The sequence below is a fragment of the Emydura macquarii genome, unplaced genomic scaffold (assembly GCF_026122565.2).
Source record: "Emydura macquarii macquarii isolate MOO-44397 ecotype Brisbane River unplaced genomic scaffold, CSIRO-AGI_Emac_v2 contig_1644, whole genome shotgun sequence".
NCBI lineage: Eukaryota > Metazoa > Chordata > Testudines > Chelidae > Emydura > Emydura macquarii.
This window is the reverse complement of record NW_027131781.1, coordinates 2091126-2108594: the sequence shown is the minus strand read 5'-3', so window position 1 is coordinate 2108594 and position 17469 is coordinate 2091126. Positions and strand designations below refer to the sequence as shown.

General features: G+C 39.0%; 1 protein-coding gene across 1 annotated transcript in view; it reads left to right on the top strand.

Annotated features, from left to right (window-relative positions):
- The first annotated feature begins 85 nt into the window (after positions 1 to 85).
- Positions 86 to 17469, top strand: part of SPG11 (SPG11 vesicle trafficking associated, spatacsin) — a 55336-nt gene continuing 37952 nt past the window's right edge. The window contains exons 1-12 of the mRNA XM_067555453.1: positions 86 to 1472; positions 2521 to 2705; positions 3418 to 3645; positions 5005 to 5203; positions 5806 to 5943; positions 8136 to 8593; positions 11443 to 11588; positions 12459 to 12591; positions 13011 to 13166; positions 14288 to 14466; positions 14703 to 14879; positions 16874 to 16945. Coding sequence (XP_067411554.1) covers positions 1267 to 1472; positions 2521 to 2705; positions 3418 to 3645; positions 5005 to 5203; positions 5806 to 5943; positions 8136 to 8593; positions 11443 to 11588; positions 12459 to 12591; positions 13011 to 13166; positions 14288 to 14466; positions 14703 to 14879; positions 16874 to 16945 — 2277 coding nt within the window. The 5' untranslated portion in view covers positions 86 to 1266. The remainder of the gene's footprint in view (positions 1473 to 2520; positions 2706 to 3417; positions 3646 to 5004; positions 5204 to 5805; positions 5944 to 8135; positions 8594 to 11442; positions 11589 to 12458; positions 12592 to 13010; positions 13167 to 14287; positions 14467 to 14702; positions 14880 to 16873; positions 16946 to 17469) is intronic.

Here is a 17469-nt window from a genome sequence, read left to right as displayed (position 1 = left end):
GGCCCTGGCGAGCTGTCTGCACGGGTCCCTGGCAGCGGCCGAGGTCAGTGCCCCAGTGCAAGACGGTGCAGCGCCTGCAGCAGTCTTAAAATCCCAGCTGTAACCCAGTGGTCAGGACTGTCGCTCCTCTGCTGTCCCCGCTGTGTGCAGGCGGTGAGAGCAAGACCGAGGTTACCTGGAAGAACAGCCTGGCCTGATAGATACGTGCACGTCTGCAATCCCACTTAAACCAGCCTCTGATCTGGTGGTTGGTGCGGTACACAGTCTAGCCGCTGGAATGTAAATACTGTTGCAGTTCTTGCGTCGGAGGACTACTAGGTGTTCTTGTTTTATTACCAGTCAGCATTTCACACCAGGACATTTTATTTCGGAGTGCCTTTGTGAGGGAAGGAGTCATGGGAGTGTTTCAGGGTAACGTTTTGAACCTATTCAATTTGAGTTTCCCCTCAAATAAATGATCGTGTTGACACGTGCACAGGAGCAGAATAAAAAGTATCTGATCGACATTCTGCTTCTGAGAAATCATGCCACTTTCAAATACTAGTAACATATAAGCTTTTTAGGTGGTAACTGATAAAGTGCTACCTCCATCCCCATTGCGAAGTGATCAGTTTGGTTTTCAAGGTCAAACCAGAGGAGTTAGGGAATACACAGCAAATGGATGGTTGGACAATCGGAAATACTGGTTAAGTTTGCTCCAGGTTCTTCTAGGCTCCTTCTAAACTCCTTGAGTCCCACCTGCTTGCTCAATAGGCGTGTGTGTCCCCAGGCTCTACTTCAGATCGGATCCGGAGTTAGGAGCCTGTTGAAGGCAGAAGTCGCAGCTTATAATGCTCCATCTAAAGCTAAACTGCTAGCAAGCAACCGACCGAGAGACCAAAGGTCTCACCATGCAATGCCCCCCCCGGTCCTGATCTCTCGAGATGAGCCGTCTCAGTAGTACGGACCCAATCCCAGCTTTCTCATGCGCCTCCTCGGTTGCCCAGCTAGCACCCATGGAGACTACAAATCCCAGCATGCAACGCTCCCACTTGTTTAAAAAGCCTCTAGCTTTTGCCGCATGGCATTCTGGGAGCTGTAGTCTCTGCAATGCCCACTGCCTAAGGCGGAGAAGAGGTTGATTTCCGGGTCTCCTCCGGCCAAGCCGTCCGTCGCTCCGTCAGCCGGCCGGAAGTAGTGCCCTGCGCAAGATGGCGGCGGCCCGGTCCCTCTGCTGAAGCCGGAAGTTCGGGCTGGGCAGCCGCCTGGCAGGGCAGCCCGAGGAGAATGGAGGCGGCGAAGGGGCCGCTGCGGGTGCTGCTGGTGCCCCTCGCCCGGGAGGCCCGGAGCCCCCTGGGGGACACAGCCCAGATCCAGCTCAGCAGGGCGCAGGACGCTCTGGCCAGCCTGCTGGTCTCGGGGGGGATCCACCTCAGGTCCCTGGCGAGTGGCAGGGCCGGCCGGGCCCGCCTCATCCCGGGACCCTGGGCGGAGTAAGTGGCGGGGTCCGAGGCGAGCCCGGGGGCGGGGTCCGGGCGAGCCCGAGCTCCGCTGTGAGGCGGCTGTGGCACGCCGGCATCCAGCCGGGCCGGGCCGGGCTTGTTTGCTGGGCGGCGCCCTGGCGCGCCCGTGTCCCCGTGCCGGGCGTTGTCTGGCAGAGCGGGACAGGGATGCCCCTGAGCGTGTTCTCTGGAGCCGTCTTCAAACCCGAGAGCCCTACGTGTGGGAGACGGGCTGGAATGAGCGACTGCGGCTGTCTTGCTGGGACGGGACGGGACGGGAGCCCAGCCCTCTCTTTGTCCCGTGTGATTGCAGGGTTGTTCCTGGGCCACTCTACCTTGAATGGCCCCTTACTTTATGCGAGACACCCGAGAACCTTTCCCAGCCCTGAAGAAGACTCTGTAGTACCAAAGCGTGTGTCTCTCACCAACATAAGTTGGTCTAGTAAAAGAGATTATTTCACCCACCTGCTGTTTCTGAAGTGTTAGGGGCAGGTAGTAGCATCAGAAGGGTAGCCGAGGAAAACCTCCTGCGTAGCAACCCTGGTTAGGCACGAACCAGCGTCCTTGTGGTTAACAGCCCAACGCACTGACCAGTTGCACCACCAAGCACCCTGTCTTCCTGAAGTAAGGCAATCTCCTCTCGGGACAGAGACAAACTGTTGAAGCCTGTCTGAAGAAACAGAAGCATCACTGTCTGCTTAAAAAAATCACATCATGTTTTGAAAGCATTTTGCCTATTATTGTTACAAGTAACATGATTACTATAACCAAAATAGATAAAAGAGCAAGTGTCCCTTTTAGTGTCTAGTTTGGACATTTGATAGCACTTTGTGTGTTTGTATATTTCACCGTTTTTTGTCTGTCTGTGTGTGTGTGTGTGTGTGTGTGTGTGAGAGAGAGAGAGAGAGAGAGAGAGAGAAACACTCTAGATACAGTATTTTTAAGCTGCTTTGGTTTGTTTTCCGAACTGTGGAATTGATTTGAAGTTGGAAGAGATTGTGAAAAAATGTAACGTATTAAATCTTGTTATTAAATATAGCTTCATGTGGGAGAATACAGAATATAATGATTCACAAGGAGACAAGTCAAAACTTCTGGCTGTTAGTAAAAACAATGAAATGTTTGTGTATGAGCTTGATAGAGATGATGGAAAATCTGATACAACTGCCCTGTACAGCTGCAATGAAGACACACTTAAAAAGCTTCTTGAAGTTAAAAATATTAGTGAGTATATTCTGCCTATATTCCACATTTTTAATCTTTTAGTGATTATGGGCACAATCTTGCAACAACTATTAAAATGAGTACGGGCTGCAAGATTGGGCTGTAGGAAGGCGTAAAATATTTTCATGCTGTCATTTTTTATGTTGGTTTGGAACTCCCAGTGTTGATGAGGCATGTGCTTGCTTATCAGTAATGCTAATGGATTTGCTGAATGGCAATGATATTAATATTACAGATGGGCATGCACTTACCTGATCAAATGAAAGTAAGAAAGTACTGTGGTTGAGAATATTCTCCCTCATCCTGCAGAGACTTAAGCATATACTTAATTATACACACTGTGACTAGCCCATTGAAGTCACTGTATAAATCTTTGCAGGATCAGGGCCTCAATACATTAAATAACTATAAGCTCTGCACCCCCCCCAAAAAAAACCAGAAGTCTTCTTGCTAAAATATTTTATTTTCAAAATTAGTAGCCACTATTTTTAGTGCCTACCAAAATGTTGTTTTGCGCTCCCCTGTTGCCTTTGTGTACTACAAGTTGGTTAAACAAACTAGTACTATTCTTGGAACTGTTCTGACCTCAGTGATCTTGGCACTCCTCTTTGATCAAAAGGCTAAGAATGAATGTAAGCTATAATCGTAATAGTGTCTTTACAATCAATTTGGATATGTAAAAAACCCTGATTTTTTAAAAATAATTTTACAGGTCTTTCTTCAATATCATCTGTGAAGATTCTGTCATTTAAAAACAGCACATCCTTGCTACTGCTGAATAATTTTATTCTTGTGTACCTTGCTTTTCCTGGAGAAGATGCAGAATTAGAAGCACGTGACTGCTTTATCCTTGATTTGTCGCCACAAGCTTTGGAAAGAATAACAGATGTGAATTTTTGTAGAGGAGTTCTATTTTTATTAGATAACTCTGGCTGGATATGTATCCTTTGAAATGGAGACTGTTTCTTAATATAAACGATCAGAAAGAATAAAGTCATACTGTGAAGAAAAAGAATGTGGATAGGAAAAAAAAATGTTTCTTGAAACCCTTTCAGGATTAAACACACATTTCATTAAGGAACTTCAAGCCTCACTATTTTGAAGTTATTTTGTCCATTTAGTTAACATAACATAGTTCAGTGCCCATCATTTCAGAGTGAAAAGCTGAAGTACAGGTACCAACACTGATCTCTGACCAGACCATTGGAGCTTCATTATTTCACTGTAGATGTTGTGGGCAGGATGATAGCCACTTGCTTCACAAACTGTTCAGCTGCCTCTATCCAGATAGTTTCTTACATTGTGTAATAATTATTTTGTTCTTCCAACTGTATCTGGCAATAAGTGATTGCCCAAAAAAAAGTGAATGCACATTCAGAGAGATCCATGACTTTTTTAAAAAGTATTCAGATTTTAATTACTTTTTAATTACATTCTTACTAATTTTCCTGATTTATAGTAATAACTTCAAAATGTTTGTTTAAAGCAGTTTATAGGTTGTACTTTCCAAGGCAACTAGATAAGGTTGTTCAAATTTGATCATATTCTGTAGCGTGTTCTCCTGCTAAATAGCAGGCCATCGCCAGTGGTATGATTTCTTTTATGAGACTGGAGTCCATTATTTCATTTTTGGTGGTTGGCTTTTTGTTAATGCTCCTACTCCATGCTGTTATCCAGAATTCAAAAATAGAGAGCAGCAAAAACAAAGACTTATGAACATTTTGCAAACAGCCTTGCACCAATACTCCAATATTCATTACGTTAATTACTATTCAGGGAGATTGTTGGAATAACAGTTTTAAACTGAGTGGATTGAAGTAGAAGGAAAACAACCTTGCAATTTGTACTGCCAAAATTTAAAAACACCTCTTCTGCTCTAGTCATTGTTAATAAAGCTGTACTTTGCACAGATTTGCTTTTATAATCAAAACCACATATTGTCCAAGAGTGAAATTTGGAGCAACAGGGAGTATGGCTATAGAAATGGTGTTCAATATGTGCTCTATTGGCACAGTGTCTCTAATTAAGTTGGACTGTCAGCTTTTTATGAGCTTTGCATACTTTGCATTTGTACAGTACCTAGCACAATGGAGCTCTAATCCTGATTGGGCCTTTGAGTGCTACGGCAAAACATAATAAATAATCATTCTAAATACCTTGCTGTGCAAAAACTTGAAGATTATACACATATACTCCTCCCTTGGGAAACAAAGTCAAAGAAATTCACATGTATTTTATTACTCATTTTTGCTTGTTGGACAGTTTGAAACCAGTCACTTTCTTTGACGTTGGTGTAAAGACATATTTGATACAGTAGATGGTGTGCATCTAGCAGATGTTGACGTTGCACTTTTCCAAGCAAATGTGCAGGATGAGAACAAGAATACAAGCATCGTATCTCCCCTCACTTCAGTAAAGGTGTCGCATGATCTCAATGTCGCTGTGGTCATTAATTCCTCTAATTGTGCCATTTCTGTTGATCTAAATTTGTATTTCAGGTATGTTTGCTGCAGAATTTTAAAATACATTTTTATGAAGCTAGCTACTTTTAAATTATTGCCAATCTTGCACCTGTTGAAGTAAGAAGCCAAATTCCCATCAGCGTCCATGTGGGTAGGATGAGATATAATAAAAGCATATTAAAAATCATGTTTCTTCAGAGTTTGCAAATTAGTGTGCTTCAACATCTGTTCTTCCAGTTGAGCAAGCAGAAAAATATTCTTCTACTATTGGGAGGGGACAGATTGTGATTTTTGGATAGCGTTGGGTTTTGGATAGCAGCTTATTGAAGGATATACAGGTATTATATTGGAACTGCTTAGCAATTTAAATTTACCACGTTTACTTGATAACTGCTGACTGGAGATTTCATCCTGCAAAAGTTGCTCACGTGAAAGAGGATTTGTATTATGTGAATATATTTATATGGAATGCTGTTGAGTTTAGAGAGAGGACCACATATCTCCAATATTATCTTCCAGTTTTTCATCAGAATAATTTTGTGACTTTCATAGAATGAATATGAAAATTTGCATTTTAAAAAGAGTAATAAAAAAGCTTTGGAGGAGGTGAATGAATTATTTTTAATATCTATTTGCAGAGAATTCCCTTGGCATTTTTTTTATAAGGAAAATTTTGAAAATCTTCCTGTGACACGACTGGAAGGAATTGATGAGGATGACCTTGCTAGCTCTGACTGCAGCATGAAACTTATGAGGTTTTCTTTCCGGACAGACAGGTATGTAAATATAAAGATTTTACAGTACTTCCTACATCATAATCTAGGCGAGGCACATATTACTAGACTACTGAATTTTAATTACAAATGTTGCAGGTTCTGAAATCAGCTGTGCACAAATGTATTAGCTCATCTTAGTTTAAAAATGGTGTCATCCTTAGGCCATTGCTAGCAAATGGACCGAGACCATCTAATTCATTTTCCATAGACCATTAACCAACCTCTAAATAGTAGTGTCCTTGTCATACTACTTTGACTTAGATTTGAACAACTACTGACAGGCATGGTATCCTGTTACAAGTCCTCCCAGAATTTTCTATATGCTTGTCATAGATGAATACATATGCCATACATAAGAACGGCCATGCTAAGTCAGACCAATGGTCCACTTGGATAATATCCTATCTTCCAACGTTGCCAATGCCAGATGCATCACAGGGAATGAACAGAACAGGGCAATTATTGAGTGATCTATCCCATTTCATCCAGTCCCAGCTTATGGCAGTTAGAGGTTTAGGAACACCCAGAGCATGGGGTTGCATCTCTGGCCATCTTGACTAATAGCCATTGATGGACCTATCCTCCAGGAACTTATCTAATTCTTTTTTGAGCCCAGTTATGCTTTTGGCCTTCACAACATCCTGGCAACAAGTTCCACAGTTTGACTGAAGAAGTACTTCCTTTGCTTTAAAGAAGCCAAGAAGTGCTTCCTTCGTTTGTTTTAAATCTGCTGCCTATTAATTCCATCAAGTGACCCCTAGTTCTTGTATTATGTGAAAGGGTAAATAACATTTTCCTATTCACTTTCTCCATAGCATTAATGATTTTATAGACCTCTATCATATCTACTTGTAGTCATCTCTTTTCTAAGATGAACAGTCCCTGTCTTTATCTGTCCTCATGTGGTAGCTGTTCCATATCCCTAATAATAGTTCTTGCTCTTCTTTGCACCTTTTCCAATTGTAATATATCTTTTTTGAGATGGGAGACCAAAATTGCATGCTGTATTTAAGGTGTGGGCATACCGTGGTATTTTGATATTTTCTGTTTTATCTACCTTTCCTAATGCTCCCTAACATTTTGTTAGCTTTTTTGACTGCCACTTTACATTGAGCAGATGTTTTCAGAGAACTATCCATGATGACTCCAAGATCTTTCTTGAATGATAATACCTAATTTAGATCCCTTCATTTTGAATTTCTAGGTGGGCTTGTTTTCCAGTGTGGATTACTTTACACTTATCAACATTGAATTTCATCTGCCCTTTTGTCACTCAATTCAATGAGATCCCTTTGTAACTCCTCACTGTGAGCTTTGGATTTACAAAATTACTAAAGATAGTTATCATCTGAAAATTTTGCCACCTCACTGTTTACCCCCTTTTCCAGATCATTTATGAATATGTTGAACTGCATTGGGCCCAGTAAAGATCATTGGAGGAAATTATTATTTACCTCTCTTCATTCTGGAAACTGACCATTTATTCCTACCCTTTGTTTCCTATCTTTTAACCAGTTACTGATCCAGGAGAGACCTTCCCTCTTATCCCATGACTGCTTAGTTTGCTTAAGAGTCTTTGATGAGGGACCTTGTCAAAGGCTTTCTGAAAATCCAAGTATATTATATTGACTGGATCACCCCTGTCCACATGCCTATTGACTCCTTCAAATAATTATAATAGAATAAAAACAGTCTGAATGTATCTTGTTCACATGTGGTATTTTAACTATGTATAGTATTTTAACTATGGTTTTTACCTAGTCTTAGAGATAAATAGTATATCATTTGTATTAACTTCTTAATCTAAAGCTGTAACAGCTTTATGTAGTCAAAATAGTTCTCATTGTTCATTCAATGAATGCTTTATTTACCAAAAAACCCCACAAAGTCCTTGAATAATTCTATGAGAGATTTTTTTTAAAAAAAGTCAATTCTAAACTTAGGGAAATTTATGAGCTAATGTAGCTGTAAGCATACAACTCAGTTGCACCATGTAAATAATCAGTATTAAAATAGTTTTAGATAGAAATACTTTGCCAGTATTTTGAGGGTAGAGTGCAGGATTTTGGATGTTGTCCATAAATCTTAGTTTACGTTTTGGTTTTTGGTTAAAATAACCTTTGAAAATTGAAGCCTGTAAATTACTTTCATTATCATGAGTTTGGTGGCTGTATGTTTTTCTCTTTCCCCAGGTCATGGAAAGCGCACTTGTCTTCACTCTATAACACGTCAAAGAGACTTGACTCTCCAAATTTGGAGTCTAACATTTACTTACCTTGGTACCAGTACCTTCCCCATCTTGAACATTATGATTCTAAAATCTGTGAAAAGTCTGAAAAAATCTTGTCCTCCATTCCACAAGACATTGTCTATATCCTTTCTGAATCAACAAAGAAAGATTATGCAAATATCAATGACGTAGGAAGACAATGGAAAAAAATCCATCCAGGAGGACTAGAAAAAATGATGAAATTTGAGTGTAAATCTGTGACAGGATTTAGTGCACTGTTTGCATTGTCAGGAGATGACAAAGGATTGACCGTTGCTCTATGGGATTTAGAGACGCAAGATGTGACATATTATCACGTAGGTAAAAAATGTATTTATGTGGATTGCAGTGGAGAAGAGCAGTTGTGTCTCATTCTGACAGGTGAGTTTTTTTTGGTTTTAACTAATATGGTGAAAGACTTCTGTTGAAAACATTTTGATCTGTACTCCACAATATGCTTCCCGTCTACCTTACATGCTTCTCCCCAATTCATAATGTTTTTCTGCTGAGAGTGGATGTCATACTGGGCCCTACTGTAGCTCTATGGCCCTGTTTTAGCAGAAATTCAGTACATGTAAATTAAACAAATTGCTGCACAGTTTGGTTTTTTTGGCTATACTGATTTAGTATGAATTCACCAGTCATGATGAATAATTATGTTGTATAGAAAAATCTGTAACAATTCGATTTCATTTTCAGGTTTAAATAGGACTTAGATATATTTGCTAAATTTATGCTTTATTGTAAAATCTGCCATTTAGAATATTAAGTTTCCAAGACAGTGATTCATCATATGTCTTATTGAAGGTGAGAGCTTCATTAAAAGTTTAGTGCCAAATCCTGCCTTGAGTTATACATTTGCACCTCTTACACACAACTCCTAGGGGAGTTTATGCTATATTTGATGGCAGAGTTGGGCCCATAAAGCATGGGCCTTCTCTCACGGCCTGTGACCCTGAATCTGGGTCTTTCCATTTAGTACATTTTTCTTTTCTTTTTTTGGCCACCTTGTTTCCCCCTATATTTTCCCTTCGTTTCACCTTATGTTACCACCAGCTTGGGTGTTTTTACTTTTGCTGCGAAGTGAGCAAGTGGCAGCCGTTTTTGATCTAGGAATGGGCTTTTTGTAGTGGCTACACAGGCAGGTAGCTCATGCTTTCCTCATAGGTCACATGCATAATACATAAACATGCAGTGTTTAATGAGTTTCCTTGCCTCCATGGAGCTTCATTATGAAACCTGAATCTGCATGCTAGCTGATATTCTTAGTCAGGTATATTAACTAGTTTGTTAAATATCTTCTTTTATTTGCTGGAGAATTGTACGTTTTAGGTACCTGTATTTGACCTTAAACCAATGCGTGTGTTTCTTCTAGGCAGTATTGATATGAACCCCTGAACATCTCTGCTTAACTTAATACCAGGTTGAGATAAGGTAGATGAGGTATTATCTTTTACTGGACCAACTTCTGTTGGTGGAAAGTACAAGGAGGAAGAAGAGCTCTATGTAACTTGAAAGCTTGTACCTTCCACCAACAGAAGTTGCTTGAGTAAAGGATATTATCTCATCTGTCTTGTCTCTGTCATATTCTGGGACCAACATTGCTACAACAACACTGTAAACATAAATATTAGTTAGGAAAACGCAGATTCTATGGACATTTACATAGGTAAATCACTGCTCCAAAATACCTTCCATACAATGGTCTCCTGCAGTGCCATTTGATTCTCTGACTCAGACTACATTCTTGTGTTCTCTTCTGCTTCTCCTGGACAGGAACACATGTAATCTTATGTTTCAGTGGATAAGGATTTTGCTTATGACTGATTTCTTTATGTTTGGACATGGGGGTTTCTTTCAGGAATGGGACACTAGATTGTCATGAAAGTATCTCAAATTGATGTATTTTTAGTTTTGATTAAAATTATTTTTTGTATGAGAATTTATATCACCTTGTAACTTTTATGTTTATATACTTAAGTTGTGACTTTAGTGATATTTTCTTTTGAAAGTCATAAGGAAACTAGTAAAATGGGTGTGCAAAGTTATGTGAAAAGGTGATGGTGTGACATTCTCTCTGCAGAGAGCCCAGAACCGTAAGCCACTGTGTTACCTCTCTGCCTCACCAAGAGAGACCTTTGCTGGTACTTAAACTGTGTGTCAGCTCTCTGCCACACCACTCTGTCTGCCTCACCAGCAAACTCCTTGAGGCTCTGCCAGCCTTAACCTTGCCTTGCAGGTGACATTAATTAAGTGCACCTGAGTTCCCCAGAGAGGTCTCTCTGCAGTATCCAGCTGCTATTGCTGAACTCACCCACAGAAATTAAGTCTGCTGCTTCCAAAGGAAGAGTGCACACACCAACTTGTTTAGCTGAGGACCTATGCTTACTTTAATTTACAGCATTGAGATGGTTTATAGTAAAACTAAGCATAAGTTTATTAAGAAAGAACATAGATTTAAATGATGCTGAGCCAGAGAAAGAGAGTGATCTGTTTACAAACAAAATGAAAACTCGCTTGAACTTCAACAAGTTAGTCTTTGTCTAAGCTTGCATCGAGCTATCAGCATCTCCAGCCCCTCAGACAGGAGGATCCTCCATTCACAAAACCAGAGGGTGCTGGTCCCTTTATCCCTGGAGTGATGGATAACAAAGGAGGCCTTTTGTTTCCTTTTATAGTCCAGAAAACCTTTGACATGTATTCTCTGATAAGTAAGACAAGGTTTTCTCTCCTGCTGCTTGTTTTTTGGGGTGCAGGTGCCATTTCACTTCATCTTCTGGTCAATTTACTGTCTCAGTTGGCTTGATCATTTTGTTTATCGGCTTAGGGGCAAATGTCCTTTCATTGTCCTTGGTTTATAATCAAGCCATGCTGTTTTCTCATCCTCCTGTTGGCTTGCTCCATGCAGACTGGTAAATCCACGTTCCTTTAACTAGCGCAGGCATCATTATTTACTGCTTCCATGACATATTTTAAGAATGTATTTCCAGCACACATAAATAACTCTGTGTACACCACCCATAAATATATCTCACAGTGATAGTCATGACCAGCGTGTCAGCAATTATATGATACCTTACAGGACGTTGTTTGGCTAAACATTCTGACAACAGTGGTTTGGGTGTGCTCTTCGCCCTTTGTCATAAAGGGGCATCTCAGACGGAAAGTCCAGTTTTAAAAATATTAAATCTAAACAATATACTGACTGTCATTTTGGTTCTTTTATTTAGAGCATGGTCTCTCCTTGATTCTGTTTGGTTTAACTCAAGAGGAATTCTTGAATAGACTGATAATCCATGGAAGTGCTGGCATTGTAGATTCTCTTTGTCATCTCAATGGCTGGGGAAGATGTTCAATTCCCATACATGCGTTAGAGGTAAAATAAAAATGTAATTTATCTATTACAGATCACGAACATATGTCCTTAAAGTAGTGTAAGTAACTTATTTTAGGTTCTCATCAGTAATATTTTTTTTCCAGTTCAAAAAACAAACAAAAAAAAATTCCAACAGTTTGAGTTAAGATTAAACGTGTATATCGGTAATTTAGGGATTAAAAAAAAGTACAAGAATGTTGTAGTTTAAAAAAAACCCAAGCATTAGAAATCCAAGAAAATAAAGAAATGTAAAGTAAAAGCTAACATACTGTAGAGAGAGTGCAATTTTTTCCTGATCAAAAGCCCTGAACGAGTGAATGGAAAAATATTGGTCCTGATCTGCTAAATCAATACCTTTACAACAATCTCTGTCCTATGATTTTAACAGTTGCTATTTCACAAGTCACTAGAACTAGATTTTTCATTTTACCTTCTCAGCCTTGCAAAGCCAGCATGAAAACTTACGAGCTGAGGCACAACATTAACATTTACTTGCCTGGCAAAACAAACCAACCAACCAACCGCTTGTCTCTATAGAGTTTTTCATGGCTGCAGTTCCATCTTTTAGATGAGGGCATTGGTTAAAAGTCCTGATGGCTGGTAAAATGTTGGACCTTTAAAATTGTCAGCCTACATAGTTCCTTAGTAAGTGTCTGAATATTCAGTTCTGGATTTTGGACAATTTTTTTAAACCCTGATCAGTTGTATAATATTAACTGTTGAATTGGCACTGTCTAAATTGCTTTGTTCTTTTTCTGTCCCATATCCTTCCACTTTATCATCACTGAACTTAAAGAAAATATATTAGCAGTAATTTTCCAATGTGCCTTTTTAGAATATTCATGATAGTGTGGTTGCATTTCTGTTTAGGCCGGTTTGGAGAATCGTCAGCTAGACACAGTAGACTTCTTTTTAAAGAGCAAAGAGAATCTTTTCAATCTTACTTCAGCCTGCTCATTACCTGAGCAATCTACCAATATCACATCCCAGTTGTACTTGAGAAGTAAGTCAAATATATTAAACTACATTAATGTTTACATTTCATTGCCTTTTTATTTGTAAGTAGTTATTTTTTTTGGTTAAACAGGGCAGATTGCCACTTCATTTATCCACATTCTAGTGTCTGTTTGGATGGTAATACTCTGTCTAGGCTTCTCCACTACAAGTGACAGAGAAAATTTACACAAGACTTTCAATATTTAAACTGTTTGTCTGTGTTCTAATATTGTGCTACGCTAAATGTTTTTAATGTGAAAGCAAAGAGGTGTATTTGCAAAATGTGACTGGGTTAATTACGCATTTGATGATGTAAAAGATTTGGGTGACTTACCTTTATGACCTACAATTAGTTTAATTTTTGTTGTGTAATGTGATCTATCATCTTTATTGTGTGTGTGGATTTAATTTCATATATGATTATAGGTGTGGAAGAACTGAAGCCAGCTTTAGATTTACTTCGCTCAGCAATCAGAGAAAATGATTTGGAAGCTCAGAGTAAACACTTTTCTGAGCAGCTCCTAAACCTTACCTTGGCTTTTCTTAACAAACAAATCAGAGAGATTTTTATCCATACAGAAGGTAAGATTACTAACATGGATAAGAGGTAGTAGCACATATCAGGCCATTTCAATGAGTAATAACTAAATAGTATATCTTTATTTTTAAGGTTCCTGAACATGGTGCACAGGTTTTAAGTTTTTCAAAGCTGTTCTGTTAGGATTCTCACTCTCACAAATTAACTTGGGCTGGAAATTTGATTGAATCAGAGATCATTTACAGGGAAGGAGGAGATAAAAAGTTAGGCTGAATAAGACACACACTTCAGCCTAAATAACTAGGATAAAAAACTGACCAAGCTCTAGGATCAGGGAAGACACTAGGAGTCTGATCACGCAGTCCTAACTCACGTATAACCCCCATTGAAATTAGTGGGAGTTTTGCATGTATAATGATGCCAGAATCAAACCCTAAAAGGGCCAAAGTATAAGATAAGAGTTGATCTCTCTAAACTGTTAAGAAGCCTAAATTCCAAGAAGTAGTTTCCCCTCCTCATTTCTCCTTCCCCTTTGCTCCTCTGTGGAAGACTTTCTCCTTTCCCTGCTCCCCAGATTACAATACCCACTTCCAAAGCCCTGTGTCATAATCTTTCTGCCCAAAGAGAACAAGATAGGACACTTTAAAACCTGTAAATGCTACTTCCTTATCAACCAGAAGGATTATTGTGGACCAACAACACATGGCTCACTCTCCCTATTCCTGTCTCGAGTGCTTTTTAGTCCAAGCAACCCAGGGGGCAAAGAGAGTATGCCTAGAAACTGAACTCTGATCTCATGTGGTAGTACACAGAGTCACTGGGAGGCCAGGATTATCATTTTAACATCGTATGCACTGTAAGTAGCATTTGAATGTTATATTAAACTCCTCATGTATTTTAAAGGTAACTTGTATAAATAAGAGTTGCTTGAATATAAATTTAATGTCACAAATTACGTCTCTGATCCTGCAGTCAAATCAATGCAGGTGGGCCTATATGGAGCACCACTGATACCATGTGCTTGCCCAGGCAGATTGGAATGTATGTTTGTGCTTTGTGTTCAAATCAGATCAGAGATAAATGCTAAACTTTAATGAGCAATAAGGGTGAGTGCTGTCATGTTCATTTTATTCTTACTAAAGGGGCCCGTTGTTGTCCTCTACAGAACTCGATGAGTGCTTGCAGAAGTGTGTGGATATTTTAACCACCTACATTATTGAACTTAGAACATTTATGATAAAGTTTCCTCGAAAGCAGACAGATCTCATAAATATAAGATGTGACCTTGATGAAGATATGCCCAGAACAGAACAAAGCCAAATGTGGGAAAAACTCACTCCAGAGGTAAAGACAAATAGTCAGTTTGGAGATATTAAATTCCCATGAAATGTATTCAAGGAAATGATCAGCATGAAGTTATGTTCAGACTACCGAAAAAATAAGCAAAAGCTAAATAAACTTGGTTTATATTTGTTATTCAAATATTGTGCTCAAAACAAAGAGCACAAGGATAGTAAACAGCATAGCTTTTAGTATCTAATCTATAAAAGATCTGTAGAAATTGTTTTTTTTTCTTTTAGCAAGTTATTTTTGAGGCCATTTTAAACAACAGAATACCAGAGGCTCAGACATTCTTCCGAGTGAATCACAACCCTGCTCAGAGTCTTCAAGAGCTGATTCAAATAGGTTTGAAACTCGTTTATGACAGTCTTCTAAAGGGCGATGTCAAAGAAGCCTCAGAACTCATAAATAATATGGTGAGTGATGTATGATTAAAATACTAATAAATCTGAAAGAATTTCCTTATAGCTGAGCAGCAAACAAATATACAGTAAGCAGTGGGTTTTTTCTTAGCTTTCCAACAGCTGTTATGATTACACAAAACTTATTTTGACTATTAAATACACTAATGAACATTATTTTTAGGAAAAATAGTCCACTAACATTCCTTCAAAATTCTTACGTAATATCCTATGAATGTGTTGTGACAGATATCATGGTTAGGGAAGTATAAAGACAATTCTATTGAATATTGATGGCTTGTATGGCTTGTTAAATACAGTTAATTTAGCTTTCTACCTGCAGCGTTTAGATACAGTATGCTACTACCAGGTTTGTAAAGAAGTGGAGTAAAATGTTCTTCTTTATATTTTACTTGCTCTTTCGGGGTCTGTTTTGTCTGAGTAAAAAATAAAAATAAAAAAATCCCTTGACTTTTACTTTTTTTTTAGATGTATTTTAGACTTGAAAGTTGCCAGTATAATTACTTTTTTCAATCTCAACATCATATCAAGAAGTTGGGTAGAACTCTCCTCACAGGAGGGGAAAGGAAGCAGCTTATCCTATTTTTTTCTTTAATCTTATTGGTTTCCTTATGGGGTTTTAGCCTTAGTGTACCTAAGAGACTTTCCATAAAAGTGAAATGCGTAAGAACTCTTCTGAGGACCAGACATTTAGCAAACTAAAGCATTTCAGGAATGGGATTAGAGAGTACTCTCATAGTATGCAACCTTGTCCTAATGCAGTTTACTAGGTATCTTCAGTGTCTTTCTGCTGCATAGTTTCTCTTCTCATTCATCACTAACAAATAATGTCACCCCACCTGTGCAATTCAGAGGTGGCCTAGTGTTTTTAATTTATTTTATCTAATGTAAAAAATTTCTAAATGAAGTAGTTTCAAAACAGAAAACTAAAATATTGTGTCAGCCTTATCGAAAAGCTTTATGATTTTTCCCAAGTAAACTTTTGTCAAAATAATATGTTCCTGCAGAAATCTTTGATTAACGAATTGGTATTTTGTAACAATGGTTCCCACATTATTCCTTAAATTATAACACTCTTGCTTTAAATGGGAGGATCTTCCATTTCTACTATACTAAAACTTTCTAAAACTCTGCTTATCCTTTCCCTCCTATTTCTGTGATTCATTGCTCACTACTTTCCATTAGTGCTGAATGAGGACAGAAGTTGTGCAGCAGAATAAAAATTTTTGTTTTCTGATAATTTTCTTTATTAGCAACTTTTCTTCTCATTCTACCTGCTCCCTTCTTCCACATCCCTCTTCCCCTTGTATTCATGGGTATATGACTGGAATACAATTTGTAACCAATTGACGTTTTTCTCGAAGGGGAGACTTAGACATGTAATTGCCTTAAGGTTAATTAATAGATCAGGTTTTTGTCTTAATGCTGATTATCGTTTGCTGGAGTGTTTCTCCACCTTTGGAAGATCTTTTCTCGTGGCCTGAGCTGAAGAGTAGGGGTTAGTCCTGGTGTCTCCAGCAGCAAGAGCAGGCTGCCTCCAAATTCCACAGGTGGTGGGAGCGCGGGCATTACCATTCGGGATTAGTGAGAGAAACTACTACCAGAATATTATGGCGTAAGAAATTTCTCTACCTATCGCCTTACGTTTTGTGTTCAGTATGCCCATTCTCAATACACATTCCACATACACATGGGGGTGTGCATTTTCTGGACTTGAACGCTAACAGTTGGCTATAAATTTTATATCCAAAGGGATTGGAGGGATTAAACAAGCCCCAGAGCATTTGCAGAGCTACATGCAGACTAGGGGAATGGAAGTACTGAATTCTCTCTCTTCTGATCTGTGGCGGGAAATACTACAGGTGCACATATTGAAGATGCTGTGTTTATGAAAGAAAACATGCTCTGTCTTGAGTAGCGAAAACTACTTCATATACAAATAGTATTATGCTGCGTGATCTGCAATGGAAATCTGATTTCTTTGGTAGGGTTTTGATGTGAAAGAGCAGTTGCACAAGATATGTTTCTACACGATTGATAAAAACGTACGCAACTTGTTGGTAAGTGGAGAAAAGGCTTTTCTGACTTATTATCAGTTGTACAGAACAATTAACGTTTTGTACATCTATATGTAGAATACACACTCTTCGCCATCCCAAAGCCCGTCTGATAATCTATTTTGCTCCCTGCATCCAGGCAATAGCCTGAGATTTGTCGTTGGCTTTTTTTTTATTTTGCCATTTGTGGTTGAAGTTAAAATTGGTTAAAGTAACAGTTTATAGAATCATAGAGTTGGAAGGACCTCAGGAGGTCATCTGGTCCAATCCCCTGCTCAAAGCAGGACTAACCTCAGCTAAATCATCCAAGTCAGGGCTTTGTCATGCCTCAGCTTAAAAACCTAAAGATGGCGATTCCACCACCTCCCTATCCCTGGTGTAGTTCCTGGTGTGTATATATAAGTCTTGCATGACTTTATACACAGGATGAAATTTTGGCCCCACTAAAGTCACTGTCAAAACTCTCTTACTGACTTCAGTGGGGCCAGGATTTCTCCCACAGTCTGTTACTCCCCTCACAGACCCCC